General features: G+C 29.8%; 2 protein-coding genes and 1 long non-coding RNA gene across 3 annotated transcripts; 1 reads left to right on the top strand and 2 right to left on the bottom strand.

The window, feature by feature from the left end:
- Positions 1 to 3,873: 3,873 nt before the first annotated feature.
- LOC121210888 (uncharacterized) lies at positions 3,874 to 4,868 on the bottom strand. Its single transcript, XR_005906163.1, has 2 exons — positions 4,713 to 4,868; positions 3,874 to 4,250 (listed from the first exon to the last, which is right to left on the bottom strand). It is a non-coding gene; the product is annotated as an uncharacterized lncRNA (long non-coding RNA).
- A 2,699-nt stretch (positions 4,869 to 7,567) lies between these two features.
- LOC107923661 (F-box protein PP2-A13) lies at positions 7,568 to 9,225 on the bottom strand. Its single transcript, XM_016853844.2, has 3 exons — positions 8,785 to 9,225; positions 8,423 to 8,541; positions 7,568 to 8,107 (listed from the first exon to the last, which is right to left on the bottom strand). Exons 1-3 carry the CDS (start codon positions 9,193 to 9,195, stop codon positions 7,684 to 7,686), a joined length of 954 nt encoding a protein of 317 aa, XP_016709333.1. The 5' UTR covers positions 9,196 to 9,225; the 3' UTR covers positions 7,568 to 7,683.
- A 13,947-nt stretch (positions 9,226 to 23,172) lies between these two features.
- LOC107945645 (COP9 signalosome complex subunit 1) lies at positions 23,173 to 26,893 on the top strand. The gene is made up of 6 exons (XM_016879726.2): positions 23,173 to 23,741; positions 23,827 to 24,147; positions 24,851 to 24,967; positions 25,073 to 25,158; positions 25,232 to 25,466; positions 26,241 to 26,893. Exons 1-6 carry the CDS (start codon positions 23,322 to 23,324, stop codon positions 26,415 to 26,417), a joined length of 1,356 nt encoding a protein of 451 aa, XP_016735215.2. The 5' UTR covers positions 23,173 to 23,321; the 3' UTR covers positions 26,418 to 26,893.
- Positions 26,894 to 27,052: the final 159 nt, after the last annotated feature.

Here is a 27,052-nt window from a genome sequence, read left to right on the forward strand (position 1 = left end):
CGATTTTGCATCTCTTGCTTCTAACACAAGGCAAGCCGATTCCTATTTCGTATTAAATATAATATGGGTGAGCAAAACTCAATTCAATTTGAAAAAATAATTTCTTTTATTTTGAATTAGTCAAATCGAATTATTTATTCTTTTTTCAAATCAACTTGAATTTAATTAGGTTTTTTGAGTTTGAGTCGAGTTGAATTTTATAATTCGAATAATTCAAATAATAAAATGATGTAAATACTCATTTGGATCCCTAAAAGTTTAAAAAATGTGCAAATTTTTCTCTCAAAAAAATTACAAAAAATTCAAATTAATCTTCAAATTTTGATATATTTTCAAAATATATTTTTCCAAAATTTTATAAATATATATTCAAAAAATTAAAAATTACTAAAAATTTTAAAAATATATAAACAAATGCTAAATTATATATATATATATTAAAAATCCTCAATGATAAATTTGAGACCTTAACCAAGTAAATTATCAAATCAAGTTTATCACAATAATTATTTTGTTTTTTTTCTCTTATTTTCTTTTTAAAGAGTTTTTGAATTTACATTGTATTTATGTTCTTTAACTTGAAATTTAGTCATACTGTCAACAAGAATTCAATATGGTTAGTTTATTTTTTTTAATTTAACTCAAACAAATTTTCGTCTCAATTTGAATATCATTTCACTTGATTTAAGTTGAAAAAGTTCAAATCGAGTTAAGATGATAAAATAAGACTCATCAACTCAACTAATGTATTTTTTTTTACTCGGTTTGACTCAATTCGATCAAATACTCACCCTTAGAAGAAAGAAACAATAGCATGACATAAGTGAAGATATGACTTGTGTAAGAGTAGTTAAAAGCATCAAGAATTTATAAAACCCCACACTTTCGTCAAGTTTAAACTTTGAATATTTGTATAGATCCATATCAAAAAGTTTTTCGTTCACGAACCCATATTGTGAGCCCATACCTCTGCAAGTCAACACTCGTGGTTAAGGAGGATCACTTTGTGAGTTGGGACACTTGCGAGCCTGAATCATCGAGACCACTTAATTAGCATAAATAGAATATTTGTTACTGCGTCATATATATTTTTTCGTCAAACATGATAGCTCACGAGACCAATACGTGGGCAATGCGTGGCACCTCAAAAATTACCAGAGTTTTACACTAGGAAAAAAAAATGGACAAGGCACCTTCTCTCCTAACAAAATTCTTTAACTCTCTTTTACTCACTTTTCTCAAAACTTTTTCTAGATACCTATACTTTAACCACCCTAATTATCTTATGCCTCTCCACCCTCCAGGTGAATCGTCTCAAACTGACACAACCTTTTCCGTATATAAATAAATCCTACGTTCTTACTAATTTTTATTATTATTATAATTATAGCTTGATTCTTGCTTTCTTTTTATGCATTTGCAGTTTCTCAATGATTTGAGTGGGTTTAGGCTCTGTTTATTTCATAAAAATAGTTTTAGAAAAATATTTTTTATATTTTTTTATATTTGTTTTATGAAAAATAATTTGGTTAATGAAAAATAATTTTTTTCCCTATAAAATGACCTACCGTCTTGAAAAATGTTAATCATTTTCAGAAAATAGCTCATTTATGGGTAATTTTATTTTTATATAAAAATAAAGTCAAGATTAATATTATTATATTAATAATAATTTTTATTTATCTATATCTAATCATATAATAAATCATTAATATATTTTATTATTTTAAAAAATTATTTATATTTTAATTTTATTTTAATAAAAAGTTTAAATAATAAATTTAAATAATATTCTTCGAAAAATATTTAATATTGATACTTTAATAATAAATATTTATTACAATTATAAATATATGTAAAATGTTTAACAGAAAATGTTTTCTGCATGTCAATATAAAATAAGCCATTTTTCTTGTAAAATGACTTATTCTTTTGAAGAGTGTAAGTCATTTTTTGGAAAAGAAATCCTCTATAGGTAATTTTATTCTATATAAAAATTAATTTAAATAAAACTTAAAATTATTATACTGATAATAATTTTTATTTTTAAAAATATTTAAAATATTTAAAAATATTAATATAAAATATTATATTTTCAATATTATTAAACGTGCATATTTAATTATTTATAATTAGTCATATAATAAATTATTAATATAATTAATATAATTTATTTAATTATTTAATATTTTAATTTTATCTTAAAAATAATAATTTTAAATAATATTCTTTGCATATTATTGAAAATATTCAATATTAATATTTTAATAATAAATATTTATTACAATTATAAATATATTAATAATAAATGTTTTGTAGTATAAAGGTTAAAATATGTTATAAGCCTGTGCACTCTTCTCAAATTTGCAATTTAGTCTCTATACTTTTATTTTCAAGAATTTAGTCATTCTACTTTTCAGATTTAAAAATCAAGTCTAATTGTTGACATTGTTTTTTTTGTCAATTTTGTTGATGTCACATTTTTAAATAAAAATACTCACTTGATAGCCATGATGATGTTGTAATAAACCTGAATTTAACAAAATATTTTTAATATATACAAAAATATATAAAATATAAATTTATAGATATAAAATAAACTCAATTAAATAATAAAAAAAAACTCAAATGAATGTTTGTTTCATTAAAAACAAGTTTATGAAATATTTTAAAGAAATCTATCAAATAATAAAAAATATTTTACACAAATTCATCCAAGCATCATAAACAATTAACATTTTCAAGAAAATAAATCATTTTTTCTAAAAATTATTTTTCAGAAGCAATTTTAAGTGAAGCAAACCTAAACTTGATTTAACTTAGTTGACAATAAAAAATCAATTCAAACCCCAAAATGATCCAAATTTAGAAAGACTTAATCAAAGATTACCTAATCTTACAAAACCGAATGATTCGAACACAAAATGGCTTCAATCTAAACAACTTGAACACAAAATAGGAGTAATTATTCTTTTGCCCTTTTCATCTTTCCTTAATTGTTTATTTTATTTTTGGCATAAATTTTCTTTTATTTAATATACATAACATAATCTTAATATATTATTTTATAATTTAGTTTTAATAAAAATAATTTTTATTTATATTTTTTTCATAATTATAAGTTATATATTTATTTTATTATTTAATTTAAATATAATTTGTAAAACATTTTGATATTTTATTATACATATACATTTTAATTTAATGTCCTTAAATCACATTGTCACGATTGACGTGAATCTAAATACATACCCCATCAATCACAATTCGTGTTAATCTTATCACTATAATATTCAATTTCATTGTTACAATATCGCCACCAGAATTTTTACTCTCATCAGAACTAATCACACAGTCCATTCAAAGAGAACTTAATATTAAAAAAAAAGTCATAATTAACATAAAAATACACTCTCTAACATGCATGCTAATTGCAAGGATTATATAACCTATGGAGAAAAAGATAAGGATTTCTAAGTAAAAGTATCATGGAGGTCTTTGTACAAAGACTCAGATTGTATCTTACTTTTTCTACTTAAAAAAATGAAAAAAATTAGTCATTGTACATCAAATCGAAACGCAAATTGACCCTTTTGTTAATAATTTCATATCTTTTTACTATTAAAAACTGGTCCTATTGGTTAAAAAAAAAACTAGACCCTGAATGTTAACATAAGGTACACATGGTACGTCACATGTAACTGTTTAGTTATTTTATTAGCCACACCAACTTTTAACAATACAAATGGATAAAATTTTTAATAGAAAGAACCAGTTTGCTCTTTGATCTAACGTATATAAACTAATTTATCTATTTTTTAAGTAAAAAGAGTAAAATGCAATCTAACTCCTAGTACAGAGCTTCTATGATACTTTTACTGAATTTCTATTCTATATTTAAACAGAAGGCAACATTTATTGGGTTTATCAATAAAAGGTTCGATGTCTCTTCAAACAAAATTTCATATTCAACTTTTATGGATAGGGAAAATAATTTTGAGAGAACTTTTTTCATTTAAGAGTTCGACTCAACTCTGTATAGCCCAATATTTGCCCAACCCATCACAAAATTAAACCAACCCTAACCAAACCCAATTTAGCCCAACAGACTAAAACCCTAAGCCCAGCCCAAACCTAAACAATTTTCAGCAAAAAAAGAGAGGAGAAGAACCCTAGCCGCCGCCCCACCTTGGCCCGCCACTACCAGTTGTCTGCCACCAGCACACCCACTTGCCTCCACCACTCTATGCCTGCAAAAGAAGACAAAAAAGGACAGCAAAGAAAAACACCAAAAAATGAAATTCTTTGTATTTTTTTTTGATTTTGGGCTATATAAAAGCCCTATGGTCATTGTAAACAAGAAGAGGATTTTGATGTTTTTTTTTTTGGAGATTTCAAAGGGAAGAATCGGTTGTTTTTGGGGGACCCCTTTTTTTTTCTTCTTCTCTCTTTCAATTTCCTAACCAAAAGCAAACAATTGATATCCGAAATACTACAATCTTAACATCAAAAGGCAGCGATTCGAACACCCAAAAATCAGTAAATCAACAAGTCAAAAATCAGAACCGGAAACCTAAGGTGGTTGTGAATCTATTCTTGTTTTGTCTTTTGTTCTATTTTCCCATATATATATATACTAAAAAAATATAAAAATAACAATATAATATAAACATAAAAAAATAAAAAAAAATAAAAAAAAATATTTTTTTTACCTTTTCCGGCCACCGCGTGCGGTGGCCGGCGCCGGCGCCGGCGAGCCTCCGGTGGCCGTCCGGTGACCGGCCCCCCTGGCCGGATTTTCCTTCCCCCTCCCTTCTCTCTCCCTTCTCTCTTCCCTCTCTCTTCTTTTTTTTCTTTCCCTCTCCCCAAATGATTTTTTTGGTTAGTTTAGGCCTTATATAGCCCTCCAAAACGACGTCGTTTTGGGGGCTACACTTAAGCCCCAAAACGACGTCTTTTTGGCCATGCCCGACCCATCCGACCCGACCCGCTAGAGGATCCGCGTGTTCTCATTTGAATGGGATATTTATGCGCGCAGTCCTTCCGCTTTTTCAGGGTTTTGCAATTAAGTCATTTTCTTTTTTCCAATTTGGCCCCATAATTTCTCGCGCTTTTTGATTTAGTCCCCGCTAATGTGCTGCGTTTTAATGGAATGGAATAATTGTTGTTTCGGTCCCCCTATGTTTTGTGCGCGCTCAAATAAGCCCATTTCTCTTCATTTCCTTTCACATTTGCCCCACAACTTTGTTTTTAATTCAATTTTAGTCCTTTTTTTTCGTTTATTTTTATATCTTTATTAAATATCCTTGTTATTTTTATATTATTAGTATTATTAGTATTAGTATTATTATTATGTATTATGTACGTGTATACATATATATATTCATATTTAATATTTTTATTTCATTTTTATTCTAATATTTTATTAATCTTATGTTTGTTTCTTTTATATTCCAATGTTATCATTATTATTATTATTATTATTAGTTTATGTTTTGTTATATATTTATATATTTATAATACGTATATATACTTGACATATTTGTATATACCTCGGTAATATTATTACTAGTTTTTAATATACGCATATATTACCTAAATATTTTAGTATTATGTATATTCTTCATGTATTATATATGTGTCCTTAATACTATACTTTATTTGTGTCATGTTTTTTATGTCGTATTATTATATTTTAATATTATATTATATAATTATATATACATATATCTTTTATATATATTATCATTGTATATATTTTAATATTATTAGTTATATTTTACACTATTATATATATTTTTCTAATATTATATTGTATATACTGTTGTTTATATATATATGTGTATGTATTTATGTAGTGTAGAAAATAGTTTTATTATCATTCTTATCATTTCTAAGGTATGCATATACTATATATGTTCTACGTATGTCATATGGATTTTTAATATCGCTAAATATATATGTCATCATCTTATATATTATTTATATTAAAATATTTTAATATTCATAATTTCAAATTGTTGATACATTTTTATAATATATTTACGTACATACTTTTCATTTATTATAAATATACTTTTTATATTTTTATATCTCATATTTTTATGTATACATAGGTATAAGCATAAATACATACATCTTAATTCATATATATGTATATATACGTACTTATACATACTTAAATATATTTTTCATATTTCATAATTCTTATATACTTACATATATTTATGCATATTTTACATCATATACATACTTATATATATTCTTTATATTCTTAAAAATGCTTTTTGTATACTTCACATATTTTATAATTCACATACATATATTTTATATTATCACAATTTGTAAATATATATAAACACATATTTACATTTTTATTTTTATAATACTTACCGATTTTTTATATATGTATATATTTATCTATGTTTTCATATTCTATAATTTATATGCGTTTCTTATTTTATGGCTAAAAATTATACATGTATATACATTTTTACATAATTGTATTTATCGTCATCATTGTTATTTGGTGTTTGTTTATTTACCCATGTACACTTGTGCTTTTTCTAAAATGTTAGTTCTATTTATTTATTTGTATGCTTTGTTTATGTAATCGCCTCGTCATTTCATTTTTGCCTATTGTATTGTTGTTACTCACTTTACTTTGCTTACCTTGTCGTATTCGTTATTGTTTTGTCAAGCATTAACACCAAGCATCAAAAGGAAATTTTTCTAAATAAGGCAATATTTCGCGTTTGGAAAATCGAGAAAACGTGCCCTAACGTGCTGGGTTTCGATTTCTCGTTCGACTAAATAGCCAAATATCCTCTTAAAGCTTCAAAGTGTGGTTTCATTAAACTATAAGGTGATATTGGTTTCGATGGTTTAGAGTATCGTGTCCTAACGTGCTGGATGTGATATTCCTTCGGAACAAGAGAATCTTATATTTCAATTCACGTTATCAGAGTTTCTTTTAAGGATCGTATTTTTAAAACTCTTCAAATTTTCAATTTTCGACACTAAGACACTAATTAATCAACTAGGTACCAATTTTGGGCGTATCGAGGGTGCTAATCCTTCCTCGTGCGTAACTGACTCCCGAACTCATTTTTCTAAATTTCGTAGACCAAAATCGTTGTTTAAATAAAATTAAATCATTTATTAAAAACAACCACTTTTTGAGGTGACCCGATCACACCTCATCAAAAAAGGATTGGTGGCGACTCCCGTTTTCATTCTTTTTTTAAAATCCAAGTCGACCCCGTTTTCATCAAAAAAAATGGTGTCAACAAACTCAACTTCAATTTTTTTTTTAATTTTTTATGTTTGTTTTACAATCCATGTTTGAGTTCATGATTATCCCTCTTAATAACGTCATCTTCAAGTTTTGAATAAGGAGAAAAAACTGACACATACATATTGCCTAACAAAGCATATCTTCTTTGAACATCATCATGCAATACATTTATACTATAAAACCAATTCAAGTAGTTTTAATTCAAACACCACCAATTAACAACATAGTTTCAAATTCCTATTGTGACATTACAAAACAAAAAAATAATCATTGCAGCAAAATTTGTTATTATTTGAGGAAAATAATAATAACCACAACATCCAGACTAGAGCTATCAAAAAGCAACCTAGATTTACAGTATTTACAGTTTACACCTCTTAATTTTCTCATGAACACAATTTAACCTCTTTTCTTACACTACTGGGGTATATAAATGCAGCATCAACACAAAGGCCTCCTTTTGTATGAGTGCAATCAATTTGAGTCAATGAAAATTTGATGTTTGTCAATGCATTAGAGTTCTCAACGTTGAAATCTCCGACATGGTAGAGAACCCAGCTCCCTGGATTGTCTAAATAACACCGAGATACGACCTGTTGGCCGTCCGAAGTTGTTAGTTGGAATTGGACAGGTTTTATGTCCCATCCGTGGACGTGCTCGGTGTTGCAAACCCGACGGCCGAGTCTTTTTGAGGATTTTCCGAGGTGGAGTCTAAAGAATAGGGAATATGTTCCGGCAGGGAATTGAAACTCGAGCTCTCCATCGACTTCGAACCACCATGTTTGTTGGAGGTAGGCTACTGTTCGATATCTGCAAGTGAGGACCAAATTAAAGGGAAGGGTTTGAGTTAGAAATATGACCAAAAAGAAAAACGATTAAATCCCCAAAAACTGGTAAAATTGTTATAAGGTCCGCAAAACTAATAAAATTTGTTATAAGGTCCCTTTAGAGGTCACAAATTTAAAAAGTATACCGTGGTAAATTTTCATATTTGCCTTAAAAATTTATAATTTAGTTTTGCCCTCCCTGCTATATTCAAATTTAGCTTGAAGCATACATAAAACATGTAGTTAAATTGCAAACATCGTGTGCCTAACAAGAACAATAGTTGAATGATAAACACACCTAGATTCCTCGGTGGAAATATGGTTCCAATATCTCCGATCATCAATCCCTGTAATTGTCAACGCCTTAGAAGACATTGATAAACAAACCCCACCTGTGTTCTTATCCAACCATATCTCCTGCAAATACCCAAAGAAAAAAAAACCACCATTGTTAGATCATTAAAAGCTCAAATCCCATCGTAAAAATGGCAGGATTAAAAGTCCAACAGATCAGGCTAATGGTTCACGATCTAATCGATCCATAAGTTTAATCAGGTCAACCGATTTTATTCTTTTCTCTATCTCAATACCCGTTCGGTCCAACTGGTTGATCCAGCCAATAACCTTGAAAAATGGAGATAAAAGGAAGAATGTTTAAACCTTTGTGCCACCATCAAAAGGGATAGGCTTCGTCAACCTAGCATAAACATCTTTCTTCTTCAAATTCATCAAATCTCTATCTTCTTCAACAAACACTTTTTCCACAATCAACTTATAATTTGATGGCAATTTCGATTCCCATATAAAATCAGCCAATGAAGCACTACGAAAAGACCTATTCAATCGAGCCAAGTTACAAATCTCCGGTGGGTTTAACCTTGCTAGAATCAAGGCGGCGCAGCTCTCTGGTATGTCATCGAGTCTTGGCCTTAATGGAGGACCGGTTTCATCGCCGTCGATTGAACCACCACCAGATATGTTGGCACCCATTAAAGGCCAAAAATATGATGGGTTTTTGGTGAAGAAGAAGAGAGAAAAGGGAAGTTTCTGAATGAAGGGACTTGAGAGCATTTATGGGTAGTTTTTGAGGAGGTGGAAGAGAGTAGGATTAATGGAGGATCTTATCCACTTCGAACAAACATTTTTAAAAGCGACAGTTGTTTTTTGATAAGTCCCAGGTAAGGCGTACTGATAATGATGTCTTGTTCTAAAAAGGGTTAGTACAACTTGCCTTAATGGTGTAGTATTTCGGATTAGTGTCGAGTATGAATATTATTAATTTTTTATTTAAATTTAAAATTTATATTGTTAAAGAAATTTTGGCTTAGCTAACAAAGGAGGAAGGCCTGGTTTATAATATTCGGGTTTTAGATTTATTATGTACAATTAAAAAGAATTATTTAAGTATGAGTTTTAGTTCTACTAGTTAATCTATTATATGCATTGATCCACCTATTAGTTTGTGCAAGTGGACAAGTAGGGGTAGTGGTCTCCTTGGGCTAAATGCAAAATTGTTTTATAGACCTTCTTCAAAATTAAAATATTTAATTTAATCCTTTTTAATTTTCGATTAAATAAAAGAATTATAATTTTAACTTTTTTAAAAACTAAAAATTTAATGTAAGTGTTTTTAGTAAAAGATTTTTAGTTTTTAACTCTTCAAATTTTATAATATTATCTCGATCCTCTTAAATAAATTTTTTGCCTTTTTTCCTGATGTGTATTGTAATAGTTTGATTTTTTATTCTAGTTCTTATTTTATTTGTGCTATAATAGTTTAATTCTACATAAAATGATTACTCGGATATGTATTTATACTTATACTTTGATTGTTTTGTGCTTGTAAACTTTTGGGAAAAAAATTTTAATCTAATTCACTCAAAGTTGAATTCAATCTAGCATGATTGGACGAGTAAAGTCAATATCTTAAACTCGAAAATGACTTGAATTTGAACCTAAAATTACTTAAATCTAAAAGCAACTTAATATGAAATAATCCAAATCAAATCAATTGATAAATTATTTTTAAAGAAATAGTTGACACATATTGACCCAATGTTATCTTAACCCAACTATTGTAAAGCAAATGTTAAAGAAAATTATTTTTAAACAATTTTTAAATATTTAATATATTTTAAATTTTTATTTAATCAATTACGCTTAAGAAATTAGTGATTCAAAAATTATCATTGATTTCACATAGTGTTAGAGTTCGTTTTTCTCTTTCACATTTTCTTTCTTTCTCTCTATAAAATTTATAAGAGTTAATTATAAAATTAGTCACTTTTGTTTGCATCAGATTATATTTTAGTTATTTATGTTTGAAATATTATGTTTTAGTCACTTATGTTATCCTTTTGTTACAAAGTAGTCACTCTGCCATTAATCTTTGGTACCTCCCTAACGACAACTTACGTGGCAGTTTAAATGAGTTTTAAACGTCAACTTGAACTAGAAATTTTTAAATTGATTACACCTTGAACTGAAAAAGAAAAATCGTTCGTTTCCTTTTTCTTTTCGTTTTTTTTCATTTTGATTGAAAAACTATTCTCATCTCAGTTGGACATCTAAGTTGGCATTTAAAACTCATTTGGACTGTCACGTAGGATTGTCGTTAGGGGATAACAGAGCTTAATGACAAAGTGACCACTTCGTAACAAAACGATAGCGTAAGTGACTAAAACGTAATATTTCAAACATAAATGACTAAAATGTAATCTAAGCCAAACAAAAATGACTATTTTTATAGTTTATCCAATTTATAAATCAATCATATAATTTACAACCAAAAATAATGATGGGTCATTTGACACTAATTTATTCTAGACCTTATCCATTTTAACAGGATTGGACCTTCCTTTTTTTATTGTTGAAATAAGTGAGAATTTAATTCCCTTTGTTTATAAATATTTTAAGTTATTTAATTTATTAAATTAATTATGTTAGATTAAGTTTTAGTTCAATTAGTATTAGTATTATTGTTAGTATAGGAAGGCGTGAGTTCAAGAGTTTGAGAAAAATGATTGATTTTAATAATTGAGTGATTTTTCTTTTTCAATGGATTATTTGATTAGGATGCTTTAGAATTAGTTTATTAATAATTAATCCCAATTATTTCCACTTTTGCTCTTTTTTTTATAATTAATTTCCACTTGTGCTTTAATCTTAATAATTAGAGGCTTAAATTGCTTTGCTTTTGTGGCAATTGGCACTCATAGACATGACAGCAGTAATTATCCAAAACCCAACCAAGCAATTTTATCAAGGGACCAAAATTCAATTTAATTTATAAAAATTGGGTTTTTCTTTAATTTTAATTTAATCAAATCTAATTATTTAATTTTTTTTAAAATTGATTCAAATTATCAAGTTTACAACTCTAATTTATGACATTGTTTAATTACCTCCAAATCCAATCAATTCTCAATTAACAACTTGATAAGCGCTATAAATAAGGAGAGAGAAAATCAAACATATATATTACAAGTTGTAAAGAATTAATAGTGAAACTCTAATTTTAGTCCCTCTATTATATCAAATTTTATTATTAATTCAAATAATTAATATCGTTAATCATTTTAATTTAAATGTTTATATAATTTTTTCCTAAAAACATATTTTTAGCACACACTAAAAAAAACACATATCAACCTGATGGGTTAAAAAAAATGTTTTTAATAAATGAGCCATGTCAACATTTTAATTTGAATAGTTTATAATGTTTAACTAATTGATTTTAATTACATCATAAAAGCGGATAATCAAATTATGTTAAATAAAAAATAAATATTAAACCCCAAAATCAAGCATAATAGAAATACCAAAATCATAATCTGATTGATAAGATATAACCGTTTATACAATTTTATCAGTAAATCAAACTCTACAAACACAAAATTCAATAATAAATTGGATTTTGTAAAGAAGATCAGCGGCAAAAACATAATATACTCAACAATCATCCAACAATTTATTTACCAACAAATGTTGAATATCATAATAAAATACATATTGCATTTCTAAAAAAAAAAGATTTATATTTAAACCCTAAAAATAATATTATTAAAAAAGTAACCACGAACTCTAAAGAAATATATTTTTAAGTTTTGATTATATCTGTTCTTTTTGACACAATAAAGCTTAGCACCATTTATAGTCTCTCTCCAACTTATAAATAAGAGGATAATGCGTTTTAGCATACTCAAATTTACGTTCCATTCTATTGACAACAGTAACCATATCAATCTTACATTAATATTAAAAGATATATAGAATATGTTCACCTATGATTTTGCAAGAGAAATTATGCTAATTTGTTTGGACAGCTGGTAATATATCTAATCGGCAAGAAAGAAACTCTTGTAAGGAACAACGTACAAGTAGACAGACTCTAGCACCTATTTTCTCAACAAAAAAAAAATTTCATTTTTTGGGGGTTTCAAATTAAGATTATCCTAAACTTAAAACAGGGTTTTAAACATTGGAGTATTGTAAAATATATTGAAAAACACCCACGGTTTTAGAGACGCATGGGATACGCATTTCAATCAATCAACCAATTTTGTCTAATGAAAATGATAAAAAAAAGTTGGGATAATCTTCTTTTGTTTAAAATGAATATACGTATTTCATTAAAAGTGAACTACTAGCCTTCTACGCCTACTTATATTTTTATTTAATTGTTAAAAAATATAGACATTACATATATATATATATAATAAGAAGAATAATTACATGTTATTATTATTTACTATTATGATAGGTTAGCTCAAATTGGGAGTGATCTAATTTGGTTAAAGTTTTATTGGGTTTTAATTATTAAATAAAACATGGGTCAAAAGATTATAAATATTAGGGTTATGGTCCCCAAATTACACACAATATATCTTTTCTAATATCTCATCCTTAGGAAAGAGAGGAAATATCTCTAAATTTTTGTGTGCTAATTTAGAAGATCAAATCTCCAAGATCCGTAGATTTTAAGGAATTCATGGATTTAGGTATACTTCCGCATCTAGTTTTATTCTTATTTTGTTCTTGATTATTTGACATGACAAGATCTTGATTTATAGTTTATTAAGTTTTATTTCTGATTTATTTTATAATTCTAACAAGTGGCATCCGAGCCTCGTCATATCGAATCATTGAGAATTGATTAAGATTCTTCTTTTGAATGATTGATTCATGAAATTTCATGGGTTTATATATTGATCTTTGAGAGTTTATATTAAAGTAATTTTTGTAAGGTCTTGATTATCTTGAATTCATCTTAAAATTTTAGGATTTTGTTTTAATTTTTTAATTGGGTGATATTCGAATTGATGGATTCAATTACAAAAGTTTTTGTATTTTAATATTTTTCTTGCGATTTAATTATTTTCTTTCTTCATGATTTGTGCTACTATATGTTATATATATTTGCAAAATCATGTTTGGTCACTTTGTTTCTTTTCTTTTAAAGCATTATATCTTTTTTTAATGGTATAAGGAATTTAATTTGATGTTAAAAAAAAGTTAACATATACGCATGACTTAATCCTTTAATATATTTATTTTATTATATATAATTATATAATATATGCATGCTTTGATTGGTTTAATGCATGTTGTAGTTTCGTATGTATAAATATATAATATATACATGCTTTGATTGGTTTAATGCATGTTTGTTTTGGAAAATTATATAAATATATATGATTATCTTTCAATTTATTGAAAGATGAAATTAAGGTAAATATTTTGAAACAAATAATTTCAGATTTTGGCTTTTAATTAAGGATGTCTAATATTTTAAATAGATTAGTTGAAACAAAATGTCGCCAAAGTGACCACTTTTGTGTAGATTAGTTTATTTGAAATATCAAGATGATTATATGTTTTTGTGATTCATGTGTTTATTGATTGACCCAAAGGTAGGTTAATATTTGGCAGAATTTCAACGACATCTGTGGTGATAAATGTGTGACAATTATAAGGTATTTTATGTAAGCAATAAGTTAGTCCAAAGATTAATTAATTGTTTGATATAATTTATTGTCAATGTTTGATTGCTACAGCAAGAGTATCGCTTACTGTTAATATTACTGTCCAAAGACTTGATATTAATGTTGTGTTTGGTATCTTGAGATGAGATTAACCATTATCTTGAATTTATTGTTTGCGTATGAATATTGATTTAAGCTTGTTTTTTTATTTGTTCTATATTCAGCTAATTCATCTTCTGCTGCCACAATATCTGCCAATATAAATTCTATACCCATACTTATAAATTCTATACCCATGCTTAATGGGACTAACTTTAAGGAATGGAAAATGCACTTACTTATAGTGCTTCGCTGTATAGGCATAGACCTTGCACTAAGGGAAGAACAACCCACACCTCTCACTACGGAAATCACATTTGATGTTAAGAAGGATTTTGAGAGGCGGGATCATTTAAATCGTACGAGTCTAATGATCATGAAACACAGCATTCTAGAAGCCTTTAGGGGCATAGAATCTGAAGAGATTACTCAGGCAAAAAGTTTCCTTGATGAAATTGAGAAATGTTTTGCTAAAAATGATAAGATTGAGATGACATCACTTCTGAATTCTTTGATATCTATGAAGTATAAGAGTCAATGAAACATAACGGAGTACATTATGGAGATGTTCCATACTTCTTCAAGACTTAAGACACTTAAGATCGAGCTTTCTGAGGAATTACTTGTTCTTATGGTTTTGGTATCGCTTTCTGTACAGTTTAATCAATTTAAAATTAGTTATAATTGTCAAAAGGAGAATTGAACTCTAAATGAGCCTTTTTTTCATTATATACAAGAGGAAGAAAGGTTGAAGCATGATAAGTTTGAAAGTGTTCATTTGGCCAATGCCCCTAAAGACAAGGGCCAGAAAAGAAAATATCAGAATAAAGCTACTAAGGGTCCAGCTCAAAAGAAACGACAGTAAGCTACAGAGAGTTGTTTCTTTCGTAACAAGTTTGGACACGTAAAGAAAGATTGTATCAAATATCATGCTTAGCGTGCAAAGAAATGTATAATTCTTAATTTGGTATGTTCTACAATTAATTTAGTTTCAATACCTAGAAACACTTGGTGGATAGATTCTGGTATTACTACTCACATAAGTGTTTCTATGCAGGGTTGCCTAAGTTACCGAAAGCCAAGTGATGGTGAAAGACACATTTTCATGGACGATGGAAATTCGGTAGAAGTGGAAGCAATTGGGCATTTTAGGTTGTTATTAGGAACTGGTTTTTATTTAAATTTAAAAGACACTTTTATTGTACCGTCGTTTAGGTAGAATTTAGTTTATGTTTCTTTGTTGTGCAAATTTGGATATTATTGTTCATTTGGAAATAATCAATTTAATTTGTCCTCAAATTCGAATTTTGTTGGAACTGGTTATTTAAATACTTATGACAAGCTTTATTTACTAGAAAAAATTACATCCTATAATGAAACCTTGCATGGGAATCACGTGGTATTAAACTCAAATTAAATAAGGAAAATTCAGCATCATTATGGCATAAGCGATTAGGTCATATCTCAAAAGTTGGAGTTGAACACCTTGTGTCTGATGGTATTTTAGAGTCCCTTGACTTTACAGACTTTGATGTCTGTATCGATTGCATTAAGGGAAAACAGACTAAAACCAAGAGAGTGGGTACCAAGAGATTTTCAGACATCTTAGAATTAATTCATACAGATATTTGTAGGTCATTCCCTACGGCATCCTGGAATGGTCAACAATATTTCATAACATTCATAGACAATTACTCACGTTATGGGTATCTATATCTCATTCATAAGAAATCTCAGTCTTTGGACGTGTTCAAAGCTTATAAAGCTGAAGTTGAGAATCAACTCAACAAAAGGATTAAAAATGTCAGATCTGATCGTGGTGGTGAGTACTACGGTAGATATGATGGCTTAGGTGAATAATGTCTAAGACCATTTGCGAAATTCCTAGAGGAATGTGATATTGTCCCACAATACACCATGCCAGGATCACCGAGTATGAATGGTGTAGATGAAAGATGAAAGATGAAAGATGAAAGATGAAAGATGAATCTTAAGTATATGGTAAGGAGCATGATTGCTCATTCTACCTTACCTGAGTCCCTTTAGGGAGAAGCATTAAAGACAACAGCTTATATTTTGAATAGATTACCCAATAAAGTAGTTGCAAAAACACCTTATGAGCTTTGGACAGGTCAAAAGCCTAGTCTAAAGCACTTTTTGGGGATATCCAACTGAGGCAAAGCCTTATAGGCCATATGAAAAGAAATTAGACTCCAAAATAGTGAACAATTACTTTATTGATTATTCTGAGCGATCTAGGGGCTATAAGTTTTATGATCACATAATAAGGAATATTTTTGTGATGGGAATTGCAACATTTTTTAAGGATGTTGAGTTTGGAGGGAGAAATAATGTTAGAGACATTGCTTTTGAGGAGGAATTAGATTCTAACTCAGTTCCTTGTATCACTTTTGACTATGTTCAGGTTCTCATACCTATCATTGATTAATAAGTAAATCTAGAATCTCAACAAGACAACGTTGAACAACTCTCTATTCAAGATGAGGTAATTATTCCAGAAGAATAAACTCAACAGCACCAAGAACAAGTGCCATTAAGGAGGTCCACAAGAGAAATGAGAAATGCTATTTCAGATAATTGTGTTGTATTTCTCCAAGAACATGAGAATGACAATGGAATGATGGAAGATGATCCAATCAACTTTTATCAGGCCATGAAAAATTCTAATTCTCAAAAGTGGATTGATGCCATAAAAGATGAGCATAAGTCTATGCAAGACAATAAAGTTTGGGAACTTATCCAATTACTTGGAGGTGCAAAGCCAATTTATTGTAAATGGATATTTAAAACCAATAGGGATGCAAATGGTAATGTGGAGAAGTATAAAGCGCGTTTTGTAGCTAAAGGATATACTCAGAAAGAAGGTATTGATTTTACAAGACTTTCTCTCCAGTTTCATTGAAAGGCTCTTTCAAGATAATCATGGCGGTTGTTGCTCATTTTGATCTTGAGTTACATTAGATGGATGTTAAGACTGCGTTTCTTAATGGCGACATTGAATAAATAATTTATATGGTGCAACCAAAAAATTTTGAGTTAGAAGACTTAAAGAATATTGTTTGCAAATTGATAAAATCCATCTATAGACTCAAACAAGCTTCCCATCAATGGTACTACAAGTTTCATCAAATAATTATTTCATTCGGTTTTGAGATAAATATTTTTGATAATTATGCGTATCACAAATTCAATGGGAATAAGTACATATTTCTAGTTCTATGTGTCGATGACAGTTTACTTGCCACTAATGATATTTGCTTATTACACGAAACCAAGAGGTTTTTATCTAAGCATTTTGAGATGAAAGATTTTGGGGAAGCCTTTTTTTTGTTTTAGGAATTCAGATACACTAAGATCGATCTCGAGCTATCCTTGGATTATCACAAAAGAGCTATATCGATAAAGTACTCAAAAGGTTTGGCATGTAAAGTTGTAGACCAGGTGACATCCCTGTCGCTAAATGAGGCAAATTTAGTCTTACTTAATGCCCTAAAAGTAACCTTGAAATTCAGGAAATGCAAAAGGTTCCCTATGCATCAGCTGTTGGAAGTTTAATGTATGCTTAAATATGTACGCGTCCGGATATTGCATACATTATTGGGATGTTAGGCAGATATTTAAGCAACCTTGGTATAGACCATTGGATAGCAGCCAAAAGGGTTATGAGATATCTTCAGATAACAAAAGATTATATGCTTACTTATATTGCTAGGTGCCAATATAGTAGGAAATCTACATCAGGCTATATTTACCTGTTAGCTAGAGGAGCTATATCTTGGAAAAGTGTCAAACAGACACTTGTAGCTTCGTCCACTATGGCAGTAGAGTTTGTAACATGCTATAAGGCATCAAACCATAGAATATGGTTACAGAAATTTGTCATAGAGTTGCGCATTTTGGAGAATGTAGAAAGACCACTCAAATTATTTTGTGACAATAAGTCAGCAGTGTTGTATTCCAATAACAATAGGAGTTCATCTAAGTCAAATCATATTGACATAAAATTCCTAGTTGTGAAAGAAAGAGTGCAAAATGGTCATATATCCATAGAGCATATTGGGGTAAACTCCATGACAGCGGATCTGCTCACAAAAGGTTTACCACCCAAGGTCTTTCATGATTACACTGCTCACATAAGTGTTACATTATTTGAGGATATCATGATTTAGCGGGAGTTTATATTTTATTTGTTTTATGTCTATTTTCAGACATTTATGTATTTGGTTATTTTCTGATTAGAAATAAAGTATTCAATTTATTCACGCTGTTTATTATTTTGATACTGACCTCACTTAAGTTTAAAGAGGACCATTTGGAAATAGACATGTTTAGATCATATTGCATGTAACTTCCATCCTACACATCTATATTTGACCTATGTCGTTTGTTTGTGTTAATATACAAGATCAGGGATGGATTTAGTTACGATATATGTAACGAAAGTCGCCTTGGTTCTATGTTAGCATAATTAATGGACGAGATTATTCAGAAAACCTTTAGGATATGATAGTAAAATTTTTAAGCTCATAAGATTATATAATGACATGTAATTATAGAATAATTAGATATATATGTGGTCCAAATGGGAGATTGTTGGAAAATTTGGACATCACATATATAATAAGGATAATTACATGTTATTATTTACTATCATGATAAGTTAGCCCAAATTAAAAGTGATCTAATTTGGTTAAAGTTTTATTGAGCTTTAATTATTAAATAAAGTACATGTCAAATATGTGTATATACTCTAGTAACTGAGTTCTAATCAAATTCTAATTAATGATGGGCTAATTAGGAATTAGAACCTATATGCCAAGGTTATAAATATTAGGGTTATGGTCCCCAAGTTACACACAAGATATCCTTTCTAATATCCCATCCTTATGAAAGAGAGCAAATATTCTCTGAATTTTTGTGTGCTAATTTAGAAGATCAAATCCCCAAGATCCGTAGATTTCAAAGAATTTATGGATTCCGGTACGATTCCGCATCTAGTTTTATTCTTGTTTTGTTCTTGATGATTTGACCTGACAAGATCTTGATTTATGGTTTATTAAGTTTTATTTCTGATTTATTTTATAATTCTAACATTAATTTGAATAAAATTTGGTTGTGTTAGACCAAGAATTAAGAAAATCCGAAAACGATATAAAAGAGTTATGGTTAAATTTGTTGTTCGAACTTGATTTTAAATCTGGTTATTATTAATATCTTTCCCCAATTTGTAATATTGTGTTGAAAAATATGAAACTGGTTTTTAAGTGCTGGGAAGTACCCACTTCTCTAACACTAGAGCTCTTTAATAACAGTTTGGATGGATTGTGTTGATTATTTGGAGGATATTTAGTCCAACAATAAAGGTCATATTAATTGGAAACTCACTTGGAAGATTGGATCAAATTAAAACACTCAAGACAATCTCTTGCAACATGGACATTTTGATTGAATTGAAACTCTATTAGATTAACTGCTAAGAGTCCATGTTTGGTTTATTCTCTATCAGTATATTGTATTATTGTTTTAATAAGATTATGATAGACCTTCTATGTTAGCAAGTTTTGAACAAAAATCTATTTAAGGGAGAGACTTGTATAGGTATTTTGTACTGAGAATTTTTAGCACTTATTCTATTTAAGGTAAGAAACGTTTCCTCAAGTGCAACTTGTTAGTAAAACCATTTGTGTTAAGGTTTTGCTTGCTAAGTTCACCCTAGGATAAACTTAGTGGTGAGTGTATCTGTCTTCAAGGTTCAAAAGTTAGGAGAATCATTACGGGGTGTGTGAGAGGTTAGGGTCACTTATTGTGAGTGTTGAAGATAGTGAATATATCTCATTGAGCTAGGCTTCATAGATGTAAAGAAGCCGAATTGCGTAAACAATTCATTTGTGTTCTTTATGTTTCTGGGCTTTGATGTTAGAAAAGTGTCCACTTCCCTATTACTCCTTTCAAGCACTTAGATTATTTTGCAAGCAACGATATATTAATTTCATATTGTATAAAAATTTGAGAAACTACAAAAACCTTTCACCAACCTCTTTTGCTAAACATAATAGTGGTCGAATAATCCATTAAAACAAATGTTTAATCATAAGATTGAATGCTTTTTCGGATAGTACAATATCACATACAAAAATGCATGTGTAATCTTGTTAATCACTTCAAGACTCGTGTGAGGATTTTTAGTAAGACAATACATCTTTCAATCACATCTATAAACATGTATTGAACGTCTTCTAAACAAGACATCTATGTTTTGGGAGTGATGTTAAAAATTTTGTGTTGGAGTTTGGATAAGAAAATTAAATTACAATTTTTTGGTAGAGTCAAAATGTTTTTTTTTTTTTTTTTTATTTTTTTAATAAATTTTAAAAACTTCAAAATAGATTATAAAATAGAGGAGTTCGGAACCCTTGCCTGCTATGAAGAGGATAAATACATTGTGGGTGTGTTTGGTTCAAATAACGTAAGATTATCCTTGATAATAAGATTAGAGATATGTAAGATTACCAGAGGTAAAAGTACCATAGAGTCTCAATTTTCCGCCTCTATTTAAAAAAAGGGCAAAATAGTCCCTATATGTTAGTTCAAAAAGTATATTGGTCATTTCTATTAAAATTTCATTCATTTATACGGTTACAAACTAACGTTGTTGATGGAATAACCATGACATGTCACGGGTACATTATGCTGATGTACATGGACCAATTTTTAACAATAAAAATAGATGAAATTTTTAACAAAAAAGATCAATTTGCTCTTTGATTTAATGTACAAAAATTAATTTACCCATTTTTTTAATAGAAAGGACAAAATGCAACCCAACCCCTAATATAGGGACCTCTATGACAATTTTACTAATTACAAAATAAAACCTAGTGTATATTGTATTACCCTTTCTTCGCCTCCAAGCTTTGTACCAAATTGATTGAATACATATTTCATTGAAAACGTCACTGCATATGAACTATATATATATATCATTTGAGAATCTAAAAATCAAAAACCTAAGAGGATAAAAGGTTGCTTTCACAACAATAGATGAAATCAGCCAATCCCTACCTAATTTTCGTCTCTACCACTAAACTAAACAAATGAAAAGAAACAGGCAATAAACTAGATTTCGCTTTTTGGTTTGTTTATTTGAAAAAAAGGAACCAAATTGTTTATGTTTGGGCATAATGTCATGTATTATTATGTTCCATACTCATATTGTTCACCACCTTTGTCTTGGATTGACCAAGACTCGAATCTCTCTTGCCTGGCACTGAGTCAGCTCAGTTTTGTGGACCAAAAATGAGGATACCTCGGACACCAACACGTTTCAACTGATGACACAGTTCAATATTTATTACATTATCCATTGAAGGTTGTTTGCTAGGTGTTGATTCAAGTCAAAATTAAATGTGGATTGAAATGCTAAGTTCATCATTCATCTTTTTCCATCATGAAATTCCCTTCGTAATTAGATTATTCGTATTTAGTTAATAGAGTGTAATTAATTTTTGTTATAATACATAAATTTGATGTTTTTTGTAATTGTGGTTCATATTATTAAAGATATGGAGAGCTATTAATATAATGTCAGTTCTTGTTATGAGAGGTTCAGAGAACCGTTATTCTTTGAGAGCTAAACAAATAATGAAAGAGAGATTGAAATCCAATATGTATTTTCTTCTCTTCCATTTGAAGTATTTATAGGAAAATAACAGCCAGTTTCCATGGTAGGGTTGTGGGTGTTAACATAGGGTGCAATCAGATGCGATTTTGGGGAAACCATATAGGGAATTGTTGGTTGTGGTGATTGATGGGAGTCTTTAGGGTTCTTTCTCATATATTTCCTTCAGATTATATTGATTTCGAATAGGGTAAAGCCATAATTTTTTTTGAAGAAACTAAATATGAATTATAAATTTTTGAGAGAGCTAAAAATATAATTTCTTCATTGCATTAATGTAAAATTTTAAAATTTTCAAGGGATTAAATTATTAACTTTTTGTTTGTAAAAGAGAGTATAATTGAATCTTAAATTTTAAGAGTTCAAATGCAATTTTACATTAAATTAATTTAAAACTTTAAATACTCAAGAGACTAAAAATGCAATTTTCATTGGGAGGGCCCTCTAGCTTCGTCCCTAATATCGGAGATGTGATGTTTGCGTTTACAGGGCGAAGCTTCTTGAGGTTAAACTCTAAGGGTGAGACTCCTTGAGTGAAGCGGCATGTGGATTATGTCACCATAGTTTAGGTAGGTTGGGGGGGTTGTAGTGTTGGGCCTCTATGTTAATGGCTTCTCATATACAATATAATAGTATAACACTTAAATTAAGTTAAATTATTGTTTGAGCTTGGCAATTATTCTCGTATTAGGGTTTGACTTTATTATTATTATTATTTAAGTTAACCTCTAAATTTGATAATTGTACTTACATTTGGGCTTAAACTCTTTTTAGATCCAAGAAGTTAGTCCCTGATATTTTCTTGAAAGCCCTGAATTTCATATCCTAATGTGAAAACAATTGTCAAGTTCAAGCCCCAATATGAGAAATTGTCAAATTTAAGGATTAACTTCGTAAAAAAAGTTTAAGCCCCAATGTGAGAATAATTGTCTAGTTCGAGCTTCATATAGTGATTTAACCCTTTTAAATTTATATGTGATGCTTGATAGCACATAATGTAATTACAAAAGACATTTAAAAGAATCGAGAAAATAAAAAATTGATTTGAATTATAATGATGTTCGGTTTGATTTTGATTCGGTCTAGTTGAAAGGTTTGTTTTCCAATTATAAATTAAAATACTGTAATTATCCGAGCCAAACTAAATCGAATTAAATTAATTTTTATTTTTATAATATAAAAATGAATATATATATATTGTTTTAATTACACTAGCTTGTGAATAAGTCTATTAACCGTAACCGGTTTAAACGTAGTTGTTACGTCGGCAAGCTAGCTGTTAAAGATGTCACGTGCCAGCGAATCCCTTCTTCATCACTGCTACTGTGTAAAAAAAATCCAAAATTATTTCACACAAATCCTAACCCTAAAATCCCCCTTTCAATTTTTTGGTTCTTTATTTTTTTTCCTTCGCAATGGATGGCATAGAGGGCGCTTCAAATCCAATGATGGAGGAGATGCAGGCAAATGGAACCGGAGGTGTCGACGGATCGCCGTTAACTTCTACATCGAGGCGGAAGAACCGGCCAATCGTAAGCGGCGAACCGCTAGATATCGAGGCTTACGCTGGGCTTTACACTGGCCGAACTAAGATCAAGCGCCTCATGTTCATTGCCAACCACTGCGACAATCCCGGTATGCAATTGGAAGCCCTTAGGATGGCTTATGATGAAATCAAAAGGGGAGAAAACACCCATCTTTACCGTGAAGTAGTTCAGAAGATCGACGGTCGATTGGGTCCTAATTATGCGATGGATGCTGCATGGTGCTCTACGATTGAGCGGAAAGCTGAGCAGAGGAAAGAAAAGCTCGAAAGTGAACTCAATGCTTATAGGGTAAATTAAATTATTTCAATTGAATAAAAACTTTTTAATTAAGGCTAGTTTGATCCTTGTTTATTTATTTTTTATTTATTTGCAGACGAATTTAATTAAAGAAAGTATAAGAATGGGATACAATGATTTTGGTGATTTTTACTATGCTCATGGTGCATTGGGGGATGCTTTTAAAAGCTATGTTCGAACTCGCGATTATTGTACTACGTCGAAGCATATTATTCAGATGTGTTTGAATGCAATTCTTGTGAGCATTGAAATGGTTCAATTTAGTAATGTGACTAGCTACGTTAGTAAAGCTGAGCAAACACCTGAAGCACTTGATCCCCCAACTGTTGCTAAGCTATGTTGTGCTGCCGGGTTGGCTCATTTGGAGGCTAAGAAGTACAAGCTTGCAGCTCGTAAGGTTTGTCTACTTATAACTTGTTGTGATGGCTTGTTTTTTCTGCTTGTGTTCGTGTATGGCTGAATAGTGTAGAAGATAATTGTGGTATTTATGATTCATTTGGCTTTTGCATAGGCATGTATCTCTGAAAATGGGTGGTTATTCACACGTTATAATTGAACCAGTCAAATTCTCGCCATTTACCTATTTATTGTCTAGTGACTTGTATTTAAGTTCAAAAGCTATTTTGTGCTATAAATTCAAAATGAATACAGACTTGAGCTTGAGCCTAGTAACTTTAAGGACCAAGTTCAAACAATCTGATAGGCATGGCGTCGCACACCGCTTTCCTACAATGAAGTCTGAAATCTTCTTTTAGTTTTGTTCTGTGTTGTAAGATTATGGAAGAGAACTTATGAGACTTGGCTAGTTTGATATGAGAAAATCAGTATTATATGCTTTGATGGTAATGCAGTACAATGGTTGTGTGCCTTGAGGGTCAAGTTTTGCTGCCTTTTTCTTGTGCAGTCCCTAAAACTTTGTTTTGTGTAATTAATTTGAACTTTTCTTGACTGCTTGGTAAGGTTGAGGGTTTCTTTGATTGGTCAGCTTGCACTGATAATTGTTATACTTCTCATATTGCAACAGAGGGGTTTTGAGATTGGTTGTATTTTGACCAATTGCCATTTCATTGTGGGATTGCTCGTCTTTCCTGTGTATGCAGTTTTTGGAAGTTGGTCCAGAATTGGGGAATTCATACAGCGAAGTTATTGCTCCTCAAGATGTTGCTACCTATGGCGGGCTATGTGCACTTGCAAGCTTTGATCGAACTGAGCTAAAGGCATTTATTTTGTCTCTATTTTCCCCCCACCCTGCCTTTATTTTCCAACCATGTCTTACGGTGGTTTGGTAGATTTCTTAGTCATTGAATGCTTTTACATTTCAGAACAAAGTCATAGACAATATCAACTTTCGGGATTTCTTGGAGTTGGTACCTGAAGTAAGGGAGCTTATTAATGATTTTTACTCAAGGTATTCCACCTTCATGTTTTAGTCTCTCTGGAATGGTGTAAAGGGAGCTTCTTAATGATTTTTCTTATTGCAGCCATTATGCTTCCTGCTTGGAATATCTTGGAAACCTCAAATCAAACCTGATGCTTGACATTCATTTATATGACCATGTTGAGACCCTGTATGATCAAATCCGCAACAAAGCCCTCATCCAGTATACCCTTCCATTTGTGTCGGTTGATATGCGAATGATGGCTGATGCCTTTAAAACAAGTGTTGTGGGGCTAGAGAAAGAACTAGAAGCCTTGATTACTGACAACCAGATACAGGTATTTTTGCACTAGTATCTTGCTTACACAAGTTTTTAATTACTCTGTATCTCTTTAACAACCAACGAGTACAAATTTAATATTTAGATCGAAAATGGTTATTCACCTTTTGAATAGAACCCATATGATAGTTGAGAGGAATAAATTGAATGATTACCTACCCATTAGAGCCTTCCAAACCAGCTAGAATACATAAGGGTAAACTACACCCAAGGTAACTAAAATATTAGTAAGTTTACGTTTGGTCACTCAACTAGTCAACTTCAAAATGTTACAAAATGGTTACTGAACTATTTGAAAGTTTTCATTTAAGGTATTATGTTCTACTTGTTTGATCTCCAATATTGACCATTAGATAGACTTGGATCTAAGGTATGTACTACTTGTCGATGGGTATTGATCTACTGTTCTGATCATCAAATTGTCACTTGGAGCTTGTTAGCTAGATTTAAAAAGAATAAACTTTAACAGCATAATGATTTAAATAAAAACTTTCGAGTAATTCAGTGACTTAAATGAAACTTTCTAATAGTCTAGTGACCATTTTTTAACTTTTTGAAATTGATTAGTTGAGTGACCAAAACGTAAATTTACTAATAGTTTAATGACCTTGGATGTAATTTACCCAATAATTAAAGGGAGAAGTAGAGTCGGTTGTTAGCAGGTAACGTAAACCATTTCAAATGCCAGACCGATGAAACAAAAAGTATCATAAGGGGTTTAGATCTCTGAATGTGTATCTTTTTGAATGAAGATTATAAAATGTCACTGCAGGCTCGGATCGACTCGCACAACAAAATTCTTTATGCACGGCATGCAGATCAAAGAAACGCAACTTTCCAACGGGTTTTGCAGACTGGCAATGAGTTCGATCAAGAGGTTAGGGCAATGCTGCTGAGGTCAAGTCTACTCAAGTATGATTACAATATTAGGGCTTTGAGGAAACACTGAACTTTTTCACATAATCCACGATCCCAAATTTCATAATAAGGTTTGGCCCTGGCTTCCTGATGTGCAGAGGAAAGATTGGTTCCATTGCAGTGGAGTGCGTTTCTGGGATTTCAGGATTACATAAATTTGTATATACTCTTAAAATTTTCTCATGAGTTTCAATTATTTGTTCTTCTTTACATTTTTTATTAGAAAGGTTCTGCTCATGGTCTAGATTCCCTGTTCTTTTAACTCTTATTTTATTTTCAATAATTCTCATAGCACTTATCTGGTTGAAGCGAAGGCTTTCTGCTATAACCTGATAATGTGGTACTTGAAGAAAAGTGCTTTAATTGGATAATGGTTGGACATGGGTAAAATTACCATAGAAGCTTTTGTACTAGACTTCAGATTGTATTTTGCTCCTTTTATTCATAAATGGATAAATTAGTCTTTGTAAGTTAGATCAAACAATAAATTGATCTTTTCTATTAAAATTTTTTATCAATTTTTATTATTAAAAATTAGTATGGTGGACAGAATAATAAAATAGTGTAAGGATCAGTTTTTAATTGTAGAAATGGATGTAATTTTTAACATAAGATTGATTTACTCTTCGATTTAATATGCATAAATTAATTTGTTCATTTTTTAAG

Source organism: Gossypium hirsutum, chromosome A12, assembly GCF_007990345.1.
Source record: "Gossypium hirsutum isolate 1008001.06 chromosome A12, Gossypium_hirsutum_v2.1, whole genome shotgun sequence".
Taxonomy (NCBI): Eukaryota; Viridiplantae; Streptophyta; class Magnoliopsida; order Malvales; family Malvaceae; genus Gossypium; species Gossypium hirsutum.

Coding starts and splice junctions, on each gene's coding strand:
- LOC107923661 (XM_016853844.2), bottom strand. CDS start 9,195: ATGCTCTCAAGTCCCTTCATTCAGAAACTTCCCTTTTCTCTCTTCTTC. Junction 8,542..8,784: donor CTTTTGATGGTGGCACAAAG/GTTTAAACATTC, acceptor GGGTATTTGCAG/GAGATATGGTTGGATAAGAA. Junction 8,108..8,422: donor ATTTCCACCGAGGAATCTAG/GTGTGTTTATCA, acceptor CCTCACTTGCAG/ATATCGAACAGTAGCCTACC.
- LOC107945645 (XM_016879726.2), top strand. CDS start 23,322: ATGGATGGCATAGAGGGCGCTTCAAATCCAATGATGGAGGAGATGCAG. Junction 23,742..23,826: donor GTGAACTCAATGCTTATAGG/GTAAATTAAATT, acceptor ATTTATTTGCAG/ACGAATTTAATTAAAGAAAG. Junction 24,968..25,072: donor TTGATCGAACTGAGCTAAAG/GCATTTATTTTG, acceptor TTTACATTTCAG/AACAAAGTCATAGACAATAT.